Consider the following 20,979-nt stretch of genomic DNA (forward strand, 5'->3'; position numbering starts at 1 on the left):
GAGTCCAGGGGCTCCTCGGAGGTGGGAGCAGAAGCAGCAGTTAGGGGGAGGCAGCATGGGGAAAAGAGGGGTGGAGTGAGGTCGCCCAGATTGAGGTTTGCTGGCAAAAGGTCGTCCTCCCCCTGGGCGACCGGGGTCAGATCTAGGGCCTCGATATCCTCGCACATGGAGGAGAGGACACTTTCCATCACCCCAGGGTTCTCCCCGCTGGCACCCGCCACGACGGTTGCCTTGGGGTTCATGGGGGCTTCGGGCAGTGTCAGGACAGAAAGGGCTTCCTCGAGGGTCTCGGAGAGGAGGGTCTCCCGTGGAGGGGAAACACTACCTTCCGGTGCTACCATGTCTTTCCTGGCTGTCACCGGTGGATGGGATGCACTCATGGGCAAAGCGGAAGGTTTGGCATCGGTACCCCCCTTCCTGGTCTTCCGGGGGGCCTCCGCATCGGGTAGATGAGGTGGAGCTCGAGCCTTCCGCTTGCCTCGCTTCCCCTGGACTAGGGCCCAGCCCTCCATGGCATCATCTGGGAGCTGGTTAGCAGGGATCGTATCAGGGGGTAAAGGCGATGGCTCAGGGGCTTGTGGGGGGGACGGGGACGGACAGTGTGGTGGCATAAGGGAGGGAGGATTCTCCCTGGGGCAGGCTCTCTCCCATACCTACTGGTATCTCTGCCACACCCTCCTCCATAGGTCCCGCCAGATTGTCAGCAGCGAGGGCGGGGCCCTCCCGCTCGTCTGGGCGTTGTAGGGGCCTGAGTGGGAGAAGTGGTGGTCCGAATAGGAGGGGGGGCGGGGTCAGGTATCGGACGGCCAGGGGCGTTGGCAATGACGGGGCTGATGTCCTGCCGGGTCTTGGGGATCCCAGGTGCCCCTCCTTGCCGGGCTAAGGGGCAGTCCCTCCAGACATGCCCTGATGCCCAGCAGAGGTAGCACCAGGCTTCCCCCGTGGAGAAATACACCTGGTAACAGGCCCCCTGGTGGGGGACTAGGAAGGACCCCTTGAGCACCTCTCCATCACGTGCCGCCGACTGCAGTAGAAGCTGCACTTGCCGACGGAAGGAAAAGATGTGACGGAGGGTAGGGTCCTTGCAGCCCAACGGGAGAGGGCTGATGACAGAAACAGGTTTCCCCAGGGTGGAAAGGGCAGGTAACAGGGCAGCATTGGGGAGAAAAGGAGGGACAGAGGTCAGGACCAGGCGGACGCCCAGGTCCTCGAGCGGCGCTAGGGGGACAAACACCCCCCCTCACCGCCAGGCTCCTATCCACTGCTTCCTGGGCGACAGCCTCCGATGCTAAGATGACGACAACCTTCCCATACATTTTGGAGGCCACCACAATGGCCAAGGGCCCCACCACCCTTGCCAACGCCTGCACGTAGGTCTCCACATGGGGTGACGCGGGCACCAGGAGGCACTGGACTCCGTGCTTCCTTGTCATGGTGGGAAAGGGGCCCCAGCCACTATTGATGGTGGCGGAGGCAGTGGGCAGAAGAGATGACGAGGTGGCAGGAGGGGGGGCTGCTGCTGCCCGGGCATACATCCTGGGGGCTGAGGGAGGGACATACGCAGAGCTGGTGGAGGGGGCTGCGGGGGAGAACACCATGGTTACTGGTGGGGCCGCAGCAGTGGGGGTGGCCCCTGCCACGGAGGGCCTGGTGGTTTTAGCGGGGCCCTTCCACTTCTTCTGACACTAAACTGGGAGGGGAGGTAGATACGCTAGAGGGTAGGGATAAGATACAGAGGGACCTAGACAAATTGGAGGATTGGGCCAAAAGAAATCTGATGAGGTTCAACAAGGACAAGTGCAGAGTCCTCTGGCCTAGGCTTTTCTTGCTTTTTGCCCCTGCTTTCTGGCTTCCCCCCACCCCCAACCGGGCCAGGCGCTCTCCCCCTTTCTTTTCTTTTCCTTTCTCTGCTGTTGCAAGAGTGCTGGCTGGCTGCTGGCCAGCTGTTAGCCCCCGCCCTCAGAGGCTGCTGCGGCTCCAGCTGAAACACCCTCTCCCCCCCCCCCCCGAGGGAGAGAGGGCCTTCGACCCGCTCCCCGGAGCGGGGGAGTGGAAGGACCCAGACCCAGCCGCTTGCTGTTTGTCTGCGGACCCGTCTCCGGCTGAGAGAATTTCTTATCATCCGCTCCAGCATCCCTGGAATGTTTGCAGCTGCGACCCGGAACAGACAGAGAAAAAGCCATCTACCAGAGGAACACCGCCCGGGGAATCTACAAATCGCCATGGAGGGGGCCTAAGACTGAGTAACTTTCTAACTGTGCTCTTGTGTAGGGGGAGGCCTTGACTGTGTCGTGACTGTGTTTGTAGGGACACGGGGGGGTGTGTGGCACGGACCTGCCCCCCCGATCCGTCTGTGTCCTCCCAACCCCCACGCTACCATCTTCACAACTGCCTCCTCCACCATCTTTGCTGGCTGTCTAACATCTGCCTCTGGACTTAGCTGCTCGCCCTGATTCCACCGCATGGGCCAGAAGCACCAGCCAACCAAATAGGGCTCTCTGGACAAGCGTACGGTGGTTCATGTGCCCCCCCCCCAATCCCAGTTCCCTCAGCCTCTCCTCATAAGTCATGTGTTCCAGTCCCCAATCATTTTTGTTGCCCTCCACTGGACTTTTTCCAATATTTCCACATCCTTCTTGTAGTGTGGGGCCCAAAACTGGACACACTACTCCAGATGAGGCCTCACCAATGTCGAATAGAGGGGGACGATCACCTCCCTCCATCTGCTGGCAATGCCCCTACTTATACATCCCCAAATGCCATTGGCCTTCTTGGCAACAAGGGCACACTGTTGACTCATATCCAGCTTCTCGTCCACTGTAACCCCTAGGTCCTTTTCTGCAGAACTGCTGCCGAGTCATTCGGTCCCTAGTCTGTAGCGGTGCATGGGATTCTTCCGTCCTAAGTGCAGGACTCTGCACGTGTCCTTGTTGAACCTCATCAGATTTCTTTTGGCCCAATCCTCCAATTTGTCTAGGTCACTCTGTATCCTATCCCTGCCCTCCAACGTATCTACCACTCCTCCCAGTTTAGTGTCATCTGCAAACTTGCTGAGGGTGCAATCCACACCATCCTCCAGATCATTAACTGTAACGCTGCTAATGCGGATGCTCTAAGCAGATGGGAGAGAGCTCTCCTGTTGACTTAATTACTCCAGCTCCTTGAGCAGCGGTAGCTATGTCCCACTGACACAGTGCTGTCCACACTGGCACTTAAGTTGATGTAATTTACATTGCTCAGGGGGGTGGCTTATTCACACATGAGGGATGTAAGTTATACAACAGTAAGTGGTAGTGTGTACAGAGTCTTAGATACAGCAAAACAAACAAACAGTTAAGGCTTTGCTACATTACACCTGTGGAATGGACTCCCATCTGTGGGAAAATAGTAGGATTTAGTTGGGAAGGAGAGAAACTGGTCAGTCAAAAAAGGAAAGAATAAAGAGGAGACTAGAAGAGGACCCAGGAGGGGCAGATTATGAAACACACTACTAAAATGACGAAGGAATAAAGCAGCCAGATTACATACAATGATGGCTACCAAAACACATGAAGATAAATACCAAAATAAGAAGGTTTTCCCAGTCTGTAACTTGGCAAGATTGGGCCCAATATTGCAGTAAACATGCAAAAAATCCTGTAGTCAAACACCCTTGCTGACTGCATAACATACTGCAGGATCAAGATCATTGTGAGGCAATGAGAAAAGGGTGGGTAAAATACGCTGCAGAGAACTAAGAAATACAGAAGACTGGAAGATAAGGGCACACAGGAGAATGACAAGCACAGGGCAAGCACTTCTCTCTGGCATAGGACATATGGTACATATACACAGCAGTCCTGCTTGAAAGGCACAAAGAGTTGTGCAAGGTAAAACGAAAAGTAGCTGCTTTGAAGCAGTTCTTTCACTCCACAGTGACTATTCCTGACCTACTCTTGCTTATATTTCTTGCATATTAAGCAATACTATTGAAGGCCTGGGCCCTCTACAGCTTGAGGGCCTCTGGCCATGACGTTAATATGACCCTGATCACCTCTAAAGATTTCAAGTTATTTATTAGAGAAACGCAATAACATTATTCTAGACTGCGCCTTCCATTCTACTTTCAGATAAAACAACAAAAATTCTTACCCCCAATTAAAATTCTCTTTTCCCAGTTCTCAGCTTCTCTGAATCCCCCACATCATTACTACTGTTGGAACATTATTCAACTTTTCTCCCCTTAATTATTCTAGAATTCAGTTTCTCAGAAGACCATTCCACTCAATTTAAACCTGCCAATTCTTTATTACAGCCCCAACATTTGGCTACTAGGTGCACATAGGCGTATGCCAGGAAAGCTCTGGGCAGAGAGTGAGCACAAGGAGGGAGCTTTCTGCTTCCCCCAAAACCTGAAGAAAACATTCCCCAGCCACCCTGCAACGGGAGTCACAACAAACTGTTCTGGGTCAGATGTATGAGCCCATCTGACAAGAATCATCTGGGCAGAGAGATGTTGGGGCTGGGGCATACTCCGCCCTCACAATAAGAGGGCACAATAATACTATTTTCACAGCACTGATTGTCTATCCATTTTTGGGCTGGTTCCACAATGGGCCCAAACCTCACCCACAAACTTTACAGTTTCCAAGTTCTCTTTCACCAACTCAGACTCCTATTTCCTCACCAATCTTTCACACTTTGATACTTCTAACCAAAAGCATCTCTAAATTCATTTTCCATTTTAGCAAGAGGCAATGAAATCTGACATTTGTTTAATTCCATCACGAATCGGATGGAGTGCTATGATTGTCTGATATAGAAACATCACACCAACAATTCCCTCTCTGAATATGTGCATTCACACTTCTGTGTGAACATACCAGGTGTGAGATTATGACTCCATTAGATGCTTTCTAGAGAAGTTAATGTTCCATCACTCAGAAACCAGCATTACACCTGCATCATGTGGTATTTAACGGGTGCTGGCTACTGGGCAACAGCTTTTCAGAGAGACTTTTCTCCCACCAAAACAGAGATCATTCATCCAGAACTTCCTCACAATGAAGACAATAGGAGTTTTGCCACGGACCTCAATGGGAGCAGAGATGGACCCTTTGTGGACTTTATAACAATCTCAGTCTTTGTGGTTTATACCTGTGCATTTCCAATTATGTGCATACTTTCATAAAGTCCTAAGGGCATGCCTACAAGGTCGTGCCTTGCTATTACTCATTGCACATTGACAGACACAGATTTTCAGAGTTGCATATGTGAACTAGTCATCTAGCGGAGCCTCTGCAGGCACAATTGTGCATGGTGACTGCATATACAGATGATGCATTTGCAATTTTGTACTAGTGATTCTGAAACTGCACCATATCGCATAAAATATACAGCACGTGTATTTTGTACATTAGATTATAGTACATTTTAATACCGAATATTTGGCAGCTACATTGAAACAGGATTTTTAAATTTTCACACAATCTTAATTTGTTATTTTTGTCAGTTTGTGTGTATTGTACATCTCTCTGACTATACTGTCATATAACAACATGAATAGAATGGATGTTTGAAAAGCACAGTTTTCCTACAGCAAGGGATTTTCACAGTCTGAAATCCTGCAGGGGCACAAGAACTACACTGGACATACACGAATGCTCTGATCATTTGCGTCCAACGTACATATATGAAGTAAACCTGCTCACGAGAATACACAACACACAGCTATTCTAATGGTAACAGTTATAGGACTTGGAACGAAGAGAATCTCGGTCCTACTTCTAGTTGAACCATCAACTTATTCTGTAACTTTGGACACCCCTCATTACTTGACCTGTTCTCAAAGGCCAGATAGCGTGCATGCAGCATTCTGGTTGCAGGTAGAAACGGTATTGATTTCTTATGCTGTTTCCGTACCTGAGGTTTCTTGCATATATTTTTTAAAGGTTACACAAAGTTATATTAACAGCGTGCTGTCATCTGATTGGCTATAAATTAGCTTTACAAATACAACCCTTTTGTCAGTAACAGTCCCAAACAGCACAGGAAAATTAGGGCAACTGTCACTGTAGAATATTGCGAGGGTTTGTTTGCTAATAAGGGCAAGAACCACGATTTTGGAAGAAAAGAATTCTGTAGCGTAAAGCTGAAAAGTAACCATTTCTAAAAGTGAAGTGTGGTATGTTTTATCCATGTGGAAATATTTCTCTCTACAAAATAAAAACATTTGGGCCAAAATCATCCCTGATGTACTGTCAATGAAGTCAGTGGAGTTGTGCCATTTACAAATTTGGCCCATTTTATCTATTGTGATGTAGTATTTCCAAAAGATGCATTTCCCTACAAACCCCTGAAAACTGTTACTAAAACACAGTTGTCCTTTGCTTTCAAAGATGCAGATTTTCTCAGGAAGATATTGACAGACAGGAGGTTCTCAGCTTTTCCGATAGAGCTGCTGAAGTCAGTTGTCAAACCTCAAAATACTACTTGTGAAAGCCAGCAGGAGCGTTTTCACAGCAAGAACTGTGCGATCAAATTAGCCAGTCCTAGGATGAGTATAAAGATGTGAACGATGAGTGTTGACCACGTCAGCTGCCCTGACTGACGCAGGGAGATCATGTAGATGAGGGATGGATACACAAATACAAAGGCCAGACCACACGTTGCTCCAGAATATCTGCAAAAAAATGAAAGTGCTTTGTGTTAACTCTAGTTCCTTGGGGTTTTTCCTAAAACAGTCTTCCTGAATAATAATTATTTGCTGTCACAGGCAAAAAAACATTGTTTTCTGTTCCTCATTATCTGCCTCCTCCTCCTATGGCATTTAATTACTTGATAAAGTATTTCTCCCCAGAGCAATCCTACTGTCAAATGAGCCAGATGCTTCTGGAGACAGACTTCCTAACTTTGATCTTGATGTATTTTACTTTCGTTTGAGGAATCTATTTACGTATATGTCAGAACAAGGCCAGATAATATCTTTTGTTACTGTTTAATGTAAATATCAAAGATATGAACCTGGTAACATCCCAGGGGCTTAAACAAAATGTGTATGAGCTCCTAAAAAGCATTTCTCTGGTACTGCAAGAACATGAAGTGAGACAAGCACCAGCAAGGACCAACCCATAGCTACTGAAACCCTTTCCTACGCCTTCTTCCAGTGATGACTCCAGCCTGACTCTCCACTAGCTATCGAAGCCCTCTCCCAGTGCCAGTCTGGCTTTTTGACAGCTATCAAACCCCTGGTGCAACCCAGTATTCGTTATTCACAGGCATTTTTTTCCTATTCAACAAGTTTCAGCTGTCCAATCAGGGAGCAGAAACAACAACATATTACTTAGGTGACCAATCGCATGCCCAAGAATAGCAAGTAGTTGAATTACACAGTTCATGAACCATCCACAGGTTGAAAACTGTTTGGCAACTATCAGTAATGAACACATTAGCAAACATCAGGATCAATTCGCAAACAGAACAACATGCTGAACACACCATGTAATTTATGTTCAGTGACTAATCTGACTAGTTCTATTCTCGGAGGATAGACGTTTTCCCTAAAAATAAATTAAATAGAGATGATAAAAAATAAAAGAAGACACAAAGAGTTAAAAAAATAAAATAAAAATAAAAAAATCTGAGTCCAGCAGTTTCAGAAAATGAGTGAAGAGTGGCTACAGTGACTACACTGGCCCCAGTGCCAATTGCTGTGGTTTTATAATCACATATTCCTGTTTTTTGAAATGCCTTCTTTTCCTGATTGTTGTGTAAAAACCCAGACTAACAACAGGGGAAACTGACTATTCCCAAAGCATTTCCAAATGCAGAAAGTAAACCCTCTGGAAAAAATTGACAATATTTTCTCAATCTCCCTCAATTACAGAAATCATAGGAGTTAGCTGCAACAATAGTAGGTTTAAATAAAAATCAGTCAGAAGTGTGATTTTTATTTCGGCCTTCCTTCTGTCTCAGATTTTTTATTTATTCATTTTTGCTGTTTTTAATCAGTCTCTTTTAAATCAATTTTTAAATAGTCTTTAAAGATTTAAAAACAACCACAAAAACTCCACAGAAACCACTTGTGGTAACATACAAATAGGGCCACACAGTAACTTAGTGACTTTATGCTGAAAAAATCATGTATCTGATTCAGAATAAGCTGGTAAATTATGGGGACCCTGAATGAGATCTGAAGGAAACTTATTCCAAATTCACATCTGTCTGGCAATCATCTCAACCCTCTGAATGACCCTTTCCAAGAACTAGGATTAAACAAAGCTCCATATGTTAACATCTGATAGCACTCTAATTTTTTGTATACTTACTATAAACAATAATAAAAATACAACAGATTGATCTCTGAGACTTTGTCTGGCACCAAAAAGTAAATTTCATTAATATTCAGGACTAGTTCAGAGTGCAAAGGGTACCTACCTTATGATACCTCCTATATTTGGATAGAATATGGCCATTGTCACTCCAAGTCCTACAACTGCTATGTTTAGAACCAACACATGGAAAATACTAGAGAGAGGGAAGAAAAAACAGTTAATATATGTATAATACCACTATGTAATAAGAACATCTTTCACTTATTGTATTACAATTTAAATGTACATCCAGTACGAGTGCTTCTACTAGTAGGACTCATCCTATTAGAGCTAATTAATTTCACAGTTAACTTGACATCTACAGAATATTGCAAGTGCCAGATTCTAAACAGATTTAAATGTTTAGACTCAAAAATTTCTTCAGCAGAGATTATGTATAATTTGGCATTTCTTAAAACATACTTAGTTACTCTAGCATATGAAAATCCATCTGAAACATCTGAAGACAAAGAAACAATACTGTATAACTGAATTCGCACATGAAAGAAGTGCCTGGATCCAGAGAATGAACTGAGCTATATCAGTGGACTAATGGATACCAGAGAAAGATGCATCACAGAATGGAAAGCATTATATAGAATACATAAAAACAAATCTTAATACCCTGCTTGTCACATTTTGATTGATGGATAAGACAAATGTTTAGGTTTCTGAATTTCACTTAATGCATGACCTAAAATTTACATTAGACTGGTTTCTTTTGGATAAACAATGTATTTTCTACTCTTTTATGTTTAGTGAGTAAACTTGAACAGGTTTTGCTTTCTGAATGAACCTTCTAATGCACAGAAAGCATTAATGTTGTTTAGATACTAGTGATAGGGCTGTGCATGAACTCTCGACTCAGAAAATACCTGAATGTCACCTGCCTTTAGGGTTTATAAACGTTTTTATATCTAAATATCAGGAAGGATCTGACTTAGCCACACAGATGTTCATCTGGGAATGAAAAATACCAAATACAGTCAAGACACAAATATTTATGGCTTTTGTTTACCTACTCTTCTGTTGTGTTTATTTCATTTTGACTGAAGTCACCATTTTTTTTTTTCTTACCCAACAAAGGTATGTCTCTGATGGAAAAGGTCAGTCTCTAAATAGATGAGCTTCTAACTATGTCACACTTGAAATGGCATGAGTGAACAATTTAAGGGCTGAAAAGTTAAGTGCTAATTTACAAGGTAGGAAGTGAAATTAATAAAATAAAATGAAATAAAGGGGTCTTATAAAAGTTTAGGGGAAGAATGGATATTTTAACCATAAAAGAATAAGCTAAGATAGACAGCACTAACAACTGTTCTTAAAGGGACATTTCAGAAGGAGAGTAAAATGAATATCCTTAATTACACAGCTAGCGTTTTAATAGCACAACAAGAAAGGGTGGGCATTAGATTTAAGTTGTCCACTGGAGAAACACCAGATGGGGCTTTAAGAAAAACACTGAATATTTGAAACTTTATATAAAAGCAAAGTTACAATACAACATGAACATACTACATCATCTATTACTTATTCATCATCTAGTTAGTATTCAGAGAACCTGGTTAAAGATACCGGCTTGCTGGCTGGGAAGCCCTCCTTCTTGGAATATACTAGAAAGGGTGACCAAATTTCTAAATACCCATTTTTTTCCCCCGGCACTTCTCTTGTGTACATACATGGTGTGAAAGATTTTCCATTACAAGGACAGTCCATATTTTACTACCACAATTCCACAGGAGGAAGGGTCATGTACTTCCAATAATGTGCAATATATAGTCTTAGTGCAAACAATTTGTCATTGTTATTTGTCATTCTACTTAAAGGGAGATCCTTTACTAGAACATTAAGCAAGCAAGTCAGGGGATCTCTCAGAAGCCAGCATTTTGTCATAAGATTAATCTTTTAAAAAATTTCCTCCCCAAATCATCTAATTCTTGAACACAACCCAACACATGTACAAGTACGTTCCCCTTTCCTGCAGCCTCTCCAACAGAGTACCTCCCTAATAGCAAAAATATGGAGGATATTAATTAGAGACAAATGCTATCTGTGCAGTAAGTTATAAAAATGTTCTTTATGAGCTGCACAAATTGAAGATGTATATCTCTTTTGCCATAAAGAGATGCACTTATCCAGATCAATTTTTGTCCAGATCCCTCTCCCATTCTTTTCATCTGGGTTGTTTTCTTAAAAATCTTTTTCATTCTACATTTTATGTATCTTCGAAATTAAACCTTTTGTTCCAGCTTGCTCCTGGGTTAACTCCTGAAATGTTGTTAAAGGTCCAGTTAGAGCCACCTCATATCCAGATTTCACAATAAAGTGTTTGATTTGTAAATATTGAAAATATGGGACCTTTACATTCTCACATACCTATTGATAGGATTTCAGATCAGAACCCAGGAACAGCTGTCCCAATTCACTAATCTCAGCTCTAACGCACAAGAAATAATCAAACACTTCTTAAGGATAAATTCCTGATTTTTAATGAAACTAGCTAAGGGAAAGGGCCTCGGTGACAGGAATTTTAAAAATTGGTCCAAAGCTACTAAGGTGGTCTGGATGAATGGGCGATTTTTTATTTTTGGTGATCTAAATTTCTTTTTAATCTAACAATTACTATGAATAGCTGTATCTGGGCTCCAATCTTGTTCAAGTTTTACCGAGTGTTTGGATGGCCTATTGTTAACTCAATTGAGTTGACATTTTAATTGTGACACTTAATAATAATAAACCAAATTAGGGAAAGCTAGTCCACCTTACTCTGTAGCCTTAGACAGAGCTTAGAACTCACCCTTTGTCTTCTATGGTTTACATATGGTTTTAATAGTGCATCCTGCCAGGTTTTTAATGTCAGGGATAAAACAGGGATGCAGTGAAAGAAAGAAACAAACAAAAATATAGTGGATGCCAGTTAACAGCACTCCCAATATTAACAACTTTTGGTTAATAGCAACACTGAATTCAATGTTAATGGGATTTGGACAGTGGCAATATGCATACCACTTATTAACAAAAGGAGGACTTGTGGCACCTTAGAGACTAACAAATTTATTAGAGCATAACTTTCGTGAGCTACAGCTCACTTCATCCGATGAAGTGAGCTGTAGCTCACGAAAGTTATGCTCTAATAAATTTGTTAGTCTCTAAAGTGCCACAAGTCCTCCTTTTCTTTTTGGAGATAGAGACTAACACGGCTGCTACTCTGAAACTTATTAACAACGGTCTTGGGAAGAAAGGCCCCACCACAAGCAGGTTTGTGGGGCTGCAGCCAGGGAAGGAAGCACATGGGGCTTCCCGATACCTCTCCCTGTGTTCTTGGGCTGTGTCCTCCCCTGGCACCAGGGTTCTGGGCTCAGCACATCCTAGTACTTCCTTTCCTGGCTGCAACCTTGCAAACCTGCCTGCAGCTGGAGACCCACTGCCCACACAGGAGGTAAAGGGCCCACAACCCTACCCAGCAGCAGAGCCACTGCTTGAGTCCCAGCACTGTGGGGTGTGGGCAAGGCAGCAGAAGGGAGGGAGGCTGCAACCTGGATGCCAGGGTCTTCAGGGAGAGTGGGGATGTGGTGGGCCTGCATGGTACCTCTCCCTGCATTTTCCAGGCTGTGCCCTGCTCTAGCACCATAGCCTGGGCTCCATGTGTCCTGCGTTTACTTCCCTGGCTGCTGCCCTGCAAACCCGCCTTTTGTTTATTGGCAACTCTCCTTTATTAGCAACTTTTTGCTGGGAACCAAGACTTTGCTAATAAGCGGCACCCACGGTAATAACTTTGTGAGGACATTCATCTTTACTGAGTCTACCCTACCTAGCCAAGACATTTTCTATTTGTTTTGTTATTTTATTCCACATTGGAGGGTAATTTCCTTTAAAAAGATTATGTTTCTCCACAATATTTATTCCTAAAATATTTTAAAGATTCCCTTACCCATTTAAATTTATGTAGCTGACAGCAGTTGGTTTTGATCCTTTCAGGAACATTAATTCCCAGAATTTCAGATTTATCGTAGTTTATTTTGAAGCCCGATACCTGCCCGAATTCTAAAGTCAATTGTTCTATCGTTTTTAACGAGGCTTCTAGATCCTGCAAATATAACAGGACATTGTCAGCATACAAAGCTATTTTGTGTTCTGAAAGAGATGTTTATCAAGGGGCTATTTCTCACATTGAGGGCAAATGGCTCCATAGCCAAAGCAAACAAACTGGCAACCCTGCGCTTCTACCCCTGGACAAAGTAGAAGGAGGGGATTGATGAACATTAACCAAAGAAGATGCTTGAGGATGAATACATAGGGCTGATATGCCCCTATAAAACGAATTTTCAAAACCAAACCTTACTAAAAATCTGGCTGAGGTACTCCCAATTCAAGCCTGTCAAAGTCATTCTCAGTGTTGAATGAAAGCAGCATACAGGAAGAATTATAAGAATTAACATTACGGATCAAATTCAGAGTTCTGATATATCAGATAGGTGCCTGCCAGCAATAAATCCAGATTGGTCTGCGTGAATACATTTGGGCAAAATGGACACAACCTGTTTGCTAGCACCTTGACATAAATGTTAGCATCCACATTTTAATTAAAGAGATAGGCCTGTATGATGCACAATTGGAAAGATCTTTTCCTTCTTTAGGAATGACCACAATTTCTGCTTCTTTCCATGAATCTGGAATCTCATCCCCCTGCAATATACCATTAAATAATCCAGTCAAAACAGGGCCAACACTTGCTTTAGAGCTCTGTAATGCTTCCCAGAAAACCCCTTGGGACTTGAAGCTTCATTGGATTTTAAGTTCTTAACTACATCTTCAACTTTCCGTGCAGCAATTTGCCTATCAAGAGCTGCCACATTATCCTCAGAGCTGAGGTAGTTCCACATTTCTCAAATATTTATTTATGAGTTCAGAATTTGGCTGTTCTGAAGTGTATAAAGTACGGAAAAAGTTAGCAAACATTTCAGAGATCTGTGTGATGCCAGTTACTAAATCTCCTGTTTTATTTCTAATCAGAGGGAGAGCTGATTTATCCTGTTTCTTTTTAAACTTTCTGGCTAAAAGCCTATCAGTTTTATTGCCTGTTTCATAATATTTTTGTTTAATACATCTAACGGTTTGCTCAGCCTTATCTGCTTTTAACAGGTTAATTTTTCCTCATCTCAATTATTTTCTTATATACTCTTTTAGAGCCTGTAGATTTGCGTCTACCTTCAAAATCAGAAAGTTCTTCAATTGAACTCTTCTACCAGACTCTCATATTTTTGAGGTATGAGGCTTTAGTTATGAGCGTCCCCCTCATTACGGTCTTTCTAGCATCCCAGTGAGCACTTACTGAGTCCATCCTTATCGTTTTCTTCTATGTCTTTTGAGACATTTTCTTCCAGGTCTTGAATTCTAAGGGGGTCACATAACACAGCTCTATTCAACCACCAGGCCCTTTGTTTTTCCACTGAGTCCCAGTCTTTTAATCTAATATATGCAGGGGAATGATCAGACCAAGTTATATCTCCCAGACTATCCTTTTAACCAAATTAGCCAAGAAACAGGAATCAGATCAATCCTGGCATAAGACCCATGAGTAGCGGAACAATATGAATCTGGATGTCAGAGACCATACATCTCCCACTAGACATCCACCAGATCCTCATTTTCTAATTTGGGCAAATAGTATATGGGCTAAGACATTACACTAAATAATGGATATTACATCCATGTGGTTATAATGATAAAGCGATAGAGTTAAATGAAAACTGGGCTGTACACAACCCAGGATATTTTAGGGCATGTCTACACTGCCCTATAGTTTGGGCTACGGGGGCACAAATAGCTGTGTGTACCAAAGTGCTGCATGGTAAATCCCTTGTGGGGGATACTGCAGGCATGAACTTAAAGTCCCTAGCTCACACTAACGTAGTCCTGTTTGAAGAAGACTACATTAGTGTGAACTGGGGACCTTTAAGTGTGTGCCTGCAGGGTTAACGGGGGGAGTTTCAGTTCAGCACTTCGGTGCACGCTGCTACTCACACCCCATAGTCTGGACTACACAGCAGCGTAGACACGGCCTAAAATACCCTGGGTTCTACACAGCCCAGTTTTCATTTAACTATATCCCGACACCACTAAAACCATCTGAATGTAATATCCATTATTTGCCGTGATATTTTACCCCATACAATAATCTTGTTCTTCTAGATTTGGACTGTTTCTTCTGCTGTCGTCTTTCCTTTCGTCTTGGTGACATATCTTTTTGAGCTGTTCTGGCTCTCTTTGACCTCACGGATTCCCAGGGATTTCTTGGTGATGTGCAGGACCAAAGAAAATCAGCAGATATTGTGAGACTTGAGATAAAAATCGCAAGAGCTGGCAACGCTGGTGATGGCATTCAGAAGGTAAATTGCATACTGTTTACCTTTTCCTAATACAAGAACAAGGGAACCTTCAATTACACAGAAAGGCAGCAAATTTAAAGCTAATCAAAGGAAACACAATTAGCCTGTGAAACTCACTGCCAGAAGATATCACTGAAGCCAAGAGCTGAGCAGTCATATTTGTTAGGATTAAACAACAGCTACAATGAAAGATATAAACCCTCCTGCTTCAGGGCAAGCAACTTTCCCTACAGGCAGATTCTCTCTTTTTCCCCACTTGCTCCTTCCTCTGAGATATCCGTTATTGGCTAGGGTCACTGAACCAGATGGACTACTAGTCTGATCTGATATGACAATTGCTATGTTTCTAACCTGCAAGTCCCTTCTTCTGTTTAAGTAAAATTCACAGCCCATCTGACCTTCAGGCTATAGAGATAGCTCATCCTCACTCTAGGGAGAAGGGCACAAAGAAGGACAACAATTTCCCTAGTTTTGATGTAATTCAGGAGGACATGTGCGAACAAATGAAAACAAAATCCCTTTAACAAAGTTAGCTATTTGTAAGGATAAGAAAGGAGGTCTGTGAGGCAGGGCTGCTACCTCAAGCAAACTGGAGTCAGACACAACAGCTGCTAGAAACAGGCCCTCAAATGTTAGGAATTTTTCCTGGGGGTGGGGGCAGGAGACATCTTACAAGAGGACGGTTATTACACAAAACCTTCAACATTATGGTAGGTACAATTCGTCCAGGTATAATCTGACTAGACGGGGTGCTGTCATATGGTGAACCCCTGAATGATCACCATTAGGGTTGCCAACTTTCTGATTGCAGAAAACCAAACACCCTTGCCCTGCCCCTTTCTCAAGGTCCCATCCCCTGCTCACTCCGTCCCCCATCCCTACATTGCTCGCTCTCCCCCACCCTTGTTCATTTTCTCCAGGCTGGGGCAGGGGTGCAAGAAGGGGTCAGAGCTCTGGCAGGGGGTGTGGGTCTGGGGTGGGGCCAGGGATAAGGAGTTTGGGGTGCAAGAGGGGCTCCAGGCTGGGGCCGAGGGGTTTGGAGCGTGGGCTTTGGGTGTGGGACGGGGCTCAGGGCTGGGGTACAGGAGGGAGTTCGGGGTGTGGGCTCCGGGTGGTGCTTACCTCAGGCGGCTCCTGGAAGCAGTTGGCATGTCCCTCTAGCTCCTAGGTACAGGGGTAGCCAGTGGGCTGTGCGTGCTGCCCCTGCCCACGGGCTCCATCCCCATTTCCAGCCAATGGGAGCTGTGGAGCCAGGGGCAGAGGCAGCGTGTGGAGCCCCCCTGGCCACCCCTGCACCTAGGAGCCAGAAGAAGCAGCCAGCTGCTTCCAGGAGCCATGTGGAGTTGGCCGCTGTGGCCAACAAGACTTTTAGTGGCTTAATCAGCTGTGCTGACCAGAGCCACCAGGGTCCTTTTCCAACCAGGAGTTTTGGTCGAAAACCGGATGCCTGACAACCATAACCACTGCAAAAGCAGAGTCTTGATGGTGCTACCCTCTCTGGAAAAGTCTAGAATTTTACTTTACTGAGAATATATTTAAGATTTCAGAAACCTTAAATCTGATTCTGTATCAGCCCCTTTACCCCTAGCCAGCCTACTGGGGAATTCCCCTGGTGGGACATAGTTGACTCAGTGATTGTATCACTCCCCCTCAAAGCCCCCACCACAGAGAAAGTAGTGAAGGAAGCCTGTAGGATTAGATGGGTGCATGGCCCACTAGCTATATTCAGTTGCCAGAACAGCCCCTTAAGAGCTGTTGCAGCAAAGCATAGGTTGGAGTAGCTTCAGGAGAGTTCTAATTTACACTGGAGGCCAGGCAGGCTCCCAGATGGTCCCACAATTTGGATGCAGCAAAGATAACTGAAAGCCATCTATGTTCCACCCCCAACTCCATCCTTGCATTGAGTGGCACTTAGACAGAACAGCAGTTCTAGCCCCTTTATTCTAATAGCAACAGGAAACAGGAGGGTTGGGATCTTAATCAAGTCTCAGTGATGTTTCATATTGGAGGATTAATCTCAAAGAACATAGGAATGGCCATACTGGGTCAGACCAATGATCCATCTAGCCTTGTACCCTGTCTTCCGACAGCAGCCAATGCCAGATGCTTCAGAGAGAACAAACAGAACATGGCAATTTTTGAGTGATCCATCCCCTGTCATCCTGACCCAGCTTCTGGCAATCAGAGGTTTAGGGACACCCAGAGCATGGAGTTGCATCCCTGACCATCTTGGCTAATAGCCATTGATAGACCTATCCTCCATGAACCTCTCTAATTCTTTTTTAACCGATTTATACTTTTGGCCTTCACAACGAACCCTGGCAACAAGTTCCATAGGTTGACTGTATTGTGTGAAAAAGTACTTCCTTTTGTTTGTTTTAAACCTGTTGCCTATTAATATCATTTGGTGACCCTGGTTCTTGTGTTACGTGAAGGGGTAATAACACTTCCCTATTCACTTTCTCCACACCATTTGTGATTTTATAGTTCTCCATCACATCCTCCCCCAGTCATCTCTTTTCTAATCTGAACAGCCCCAGTCTTTTTAAATCTCTCCTCATATGGAAGCTGTTCCAACCCCCTAATAATTTTTGTTGCATTCCCCGTACCTTTTCCAATTCTAATATATCTTTTTTGAGATGGGGCGATCAGAACTGCATGCAGTATTGAAGGTGGAGGTGTACCATGAATCTATATAGTGGCATGATAGATAACAAGACAGAAAATATCATCCATTTTTAATGGTTCCTAACATTGTTAGCTTTTTTGACTGCTGTTGCACATTAAGTGGATGTTTCAGAGAATTATTCATGATGACTCTAAGATCTCTTTCTTGAGCAGTAACAGCTAATTTAGATCCTATCGATTTGTATGTGTAGTTGGGATTAGGTTTTCCAATGTGCATTATTTTGCATTTACCAACATTGCATTTCATCTGCCATTTTGTTGCTCAGACTGCTAGGATCTGGGGGAAGGTCTGACTCTCTGAAAGAAGGTTGGGGAACCTGAGCTAGAAAGAACCTGCTTTTTATCGAAGCAGTAACTACAGTTGAGCAACTAAGCAATAGTGACTACAATATAATTAAGTTCATTATCCTTAGGAGAGGAATCATGCCAAAAACTGAAAAGAAACTGTAGAGAAGGGGATTTTTTTTTTTTTAAAAGAAGTGAAAAAAGTGACTAAAAAGCCTGAAAAAGAAATTAAAAACATTACACTCAGCATGGTGGCTACTTAAGCCCACCATGCTCCAGTCACAAGGAGGCACGCACATCACTAAACAAAAAGTAGGAAAGCAAGGGGGGAAAAAAAACCAAAAAAAACCCAAACAAACCAGTATCATTAAATGGCAAAATTAAAGAGGTCATTGAAGGCAAAGAAAGGTATTCTTCCAAACTGGAAATCCAGCCTAAGTGATGCCAGTTGAAAGGAGCATAAAACATGGCAGGTAAAATGTCTGATGGATATTAGGACAGCTAAAATGGAATTTGAAGAGCAAATAATCAAAGACAAATAACAAGTGTTAACTGTAGAGTACTATAGAGAGCTACAATATAGTTAACTATTGAGTGCTAAGAGTTTAACTATAGCAGAAGCAGCAAGCCTGTGAGAGAATGGCTGGGTCGGCTGGGCTACCAGGCAGAAAAGGGAGCAATTAAAGAGGAAAGACATTGCAGAGATGCTCAATGATTTCTTTGCATCAACCTATTTATCCTCTCAATACAAGAGGCAACGAATTTAAAACTCACAGAATGAAATACCTTTTTATATCTAACCCACAACACATAATTAACCAGGGGAACTCACTGCCACAAAACATCATGAGAGCCAAGAGCTTAGCAAGATTCAAAAAGGATTAGCCATTTATATAGGCAAAGAGAACATGCATAATTACAATAGACAGGACAATAAACACTCATGCCCCAGAGCATAAACCACCATTAAGTACTAGTGATTAGGAAGATGCTTCCTTCCAATGGTTCAATTTTTCCATAGTTCCACTACAAGATTTTTTAATCTTCTAAAACATCTGGTACTGGCCACTGTTGCAGACAGGATACTAGACTAGATGGACTTTGGGTCTGACCCAGTGTGGCAATGCCTGTGCTAGTGATTTACAAACTCAGGACACATCTTGGCCATGAGAAGACCACGAGAAAATTATCTGCCCTTTTGACTTAACTCCTTCAACTACCTGTGAAGAAAAGCAGTGGGGCAAATATGTGCAAAAAGATGCTAGCACAATGAATTGTGAAGGTATCTGCCAGAGGACTAATGTACTTGGAATAATGTTTTGGAGATGGACACTCCCCACATCACCAGGTATAGGTCTGCTAGAGATCCTTTACTTATTTGCCAGGAACTGGAACATGGCAGGGAGGAGAACCCTTTCTTCAAAAGGTCAAGCTTTTCCTTAGAGCATCTGGGAGATAGATCTTAGAGCAACGAGGCATTCCCTTCCTTCCTCCATGAAGAGTTAGCAGACTTGCCTATGTAGGACTCCTGCAGCTCTTTGTTTCCTTATTGGGTCTAGTAAGCTATAACTGTTCAATTGTCTAACTGACCAGCATTGGTTTGCCTAAGTGAATCTGCTGGAATGTAAACTGGCAAAAAGTTCCCCTTCAACCATTCTGAGTTGTGGAGTCAACACATGAGAGAAAATTCTGCCCAGAGAGGGATGCTTATCCTTTGTCTAAACTCAGTTCCTGATTGCAGATAGGAAGAAATAGTTATATCGTGTCAGGCACCAGACCAGCTAAGAACAGCTGCTGGTCTGCTCCCTGACTAACTGTGCTGCTAATAGCGTTGCCAACCCTCAAGGATTGGCCTGGAGTCTCCAGGAATTAAAGATTATATCACATGATTAAATCTCCAGGAAAACATCCAACCAAAATTGGCAACCCTAGCTACTAGGCAACTATTGAGCCCAGCTGCACTGCCTTAGCACTGTCAGAGTGGCCACAGCCCAGCTGGCTGCTGGTTTAGCAGTCCTGCTCATAAGCCTGGCCCCCACAGGAGTTCAGTGGATGTTCAGTGCATACCATGCACTTGCCCTTGCTCCTATCTCTGCTCTCCTCTGGCTTCAGACTTCTGGCTTTGCCTGTTTATCCACAGAACAGACACCTACGGAGTTCCAGGGAGAGGTGGGGCAGTGTACAAACCTGCCCACATCTAAAGGCCCTTCCCCCAGCCTAAAGGGAGGAACCACTGAACCCAGGACTCAAGCAAATACAGGGGACAACAAATGAAAACACAGGGATGGGAATGAGGGTCAAAATCAGAGGGTGACACCAAACAGAGAACCCCAGATAGTATCCACTCTGTTGGAGGGGCACCTATTGAGTTCCTGGGGTGGGGTGGGGTGGGATGGGCACAAGCCCGGTTACAGCTAAAGTGCCCTCCCCCAGCCTAAGGGGTCCATAGAACAGGCAGCTGAAATGCAAGATTTCTCATCCTGCCCTAACAAATGCGTCACTGCCCTGACCTGCAGAGCCCACTTCTGAAGGCAAGAGCAAAGCTTATTTTTCCATGCTCATCCAATCTTTAGCCTTCACAAACTTAGCCATCAAATATGTCACTACAAAACTGCAGGGGTAGTTTTTGAAACACATACGTCTCCCCCACTGCAAACTCCACAGCCTTAGTGGAATATCTGGCACAACAGGACACCAGTGAAGCATTGTATGTCAACCCCTTGACACAGGGTAGAGTCCTTACCTTGGGTAAACGTTGCCAAAGATGTGTCCTAATAGCTGAACTCGTGCCAAATAGCCAAGCAGTGGGTACACAGTTATCATCTGGAATAGCAGGAACAATCTTGCAACAAATGACATGATGTCATTGCTGGGAAAATTGTCTAAAAAATTCTAAAATAAGAAAGGCTAATTAGGCAGGATTGACAACAGTTGTATTAGATTCCTAACAAGTGTTGTAAGTGGAAAAAATGAAGCCTGAATAGTGCTTCTCAAATCAAGACATAAAATTGAACTCTCTCTTGTGCAGCCTGTGTACAACTAAATATAACCTAAGGTTTGTAATATGAAAGGCCAGTGATATAATTTGTGTATTGCCCTCACTAGATGACATTTTTCCAAACAGCACACATCCCTGAGTACAGAATATGGAGCTGGCACCGGTCTTCATATGCAAAGGATTTCAAATGCCCCTATTATCCACAATATTGTGTTTACATGAATTAATTGTAACTTAATGTTTTGTTGGCTCTAGGTCCCTTTACCTT

The 20,979-nt window shown here is 43.8% G+C and overlaps 1 protein-coding gene across 3 annotated transcripts in view; it reads right to left on the bottom strand.

Moving 5' to 3' along the window:
• Positions 1-5,386: 5,386 nt before the first annotated feature.
• SLC38A9 (solute carrier family 38 member 9) overlaps positions 5,387-20,979 on the bottom strand; it is a 69,719-nt gene continuing 54,126 nt past the window's right edge. For all 3 annotated transcript variants that reach the window (XM_073343949.1, XM_073343950.1, XM_073343951.1), the window contains exons 13-15: positions 20,457-20,605; positions 8,416-8,505; positions 5,387-6,661 (exon numbers count right to left, since the gene is read on the bottom strand). In XM_073343949.1, coding sequence (XP_073200050.1) covers positions 6,496-6,661; positions 8,416-8,505; positions 20,457-20,605 — 405 coding nt within the window. In that variant the 3' untranslated portion in view covers positions 5,387-6,495. The remainder of the gene's footprint in view (positions 6,662-8,415; positions 8,506-20,456; positions 20,606-20,979) is intronic.

Source organism: Lepidochelys kempii, chromosome 5 (genome assembly GCF_965140285.1).
Source record: "Lepidochelys kempii isolate rLepKem1 chromosome 5, rLepKem1.hap1, whole genome shotgun sequence".
Classification (NCBI taxonomy): Eukaryota; Metazoa; Chordata; order Testudines; family Cheloniidae; genus Lepidochelys; species Lepidochelys kempii.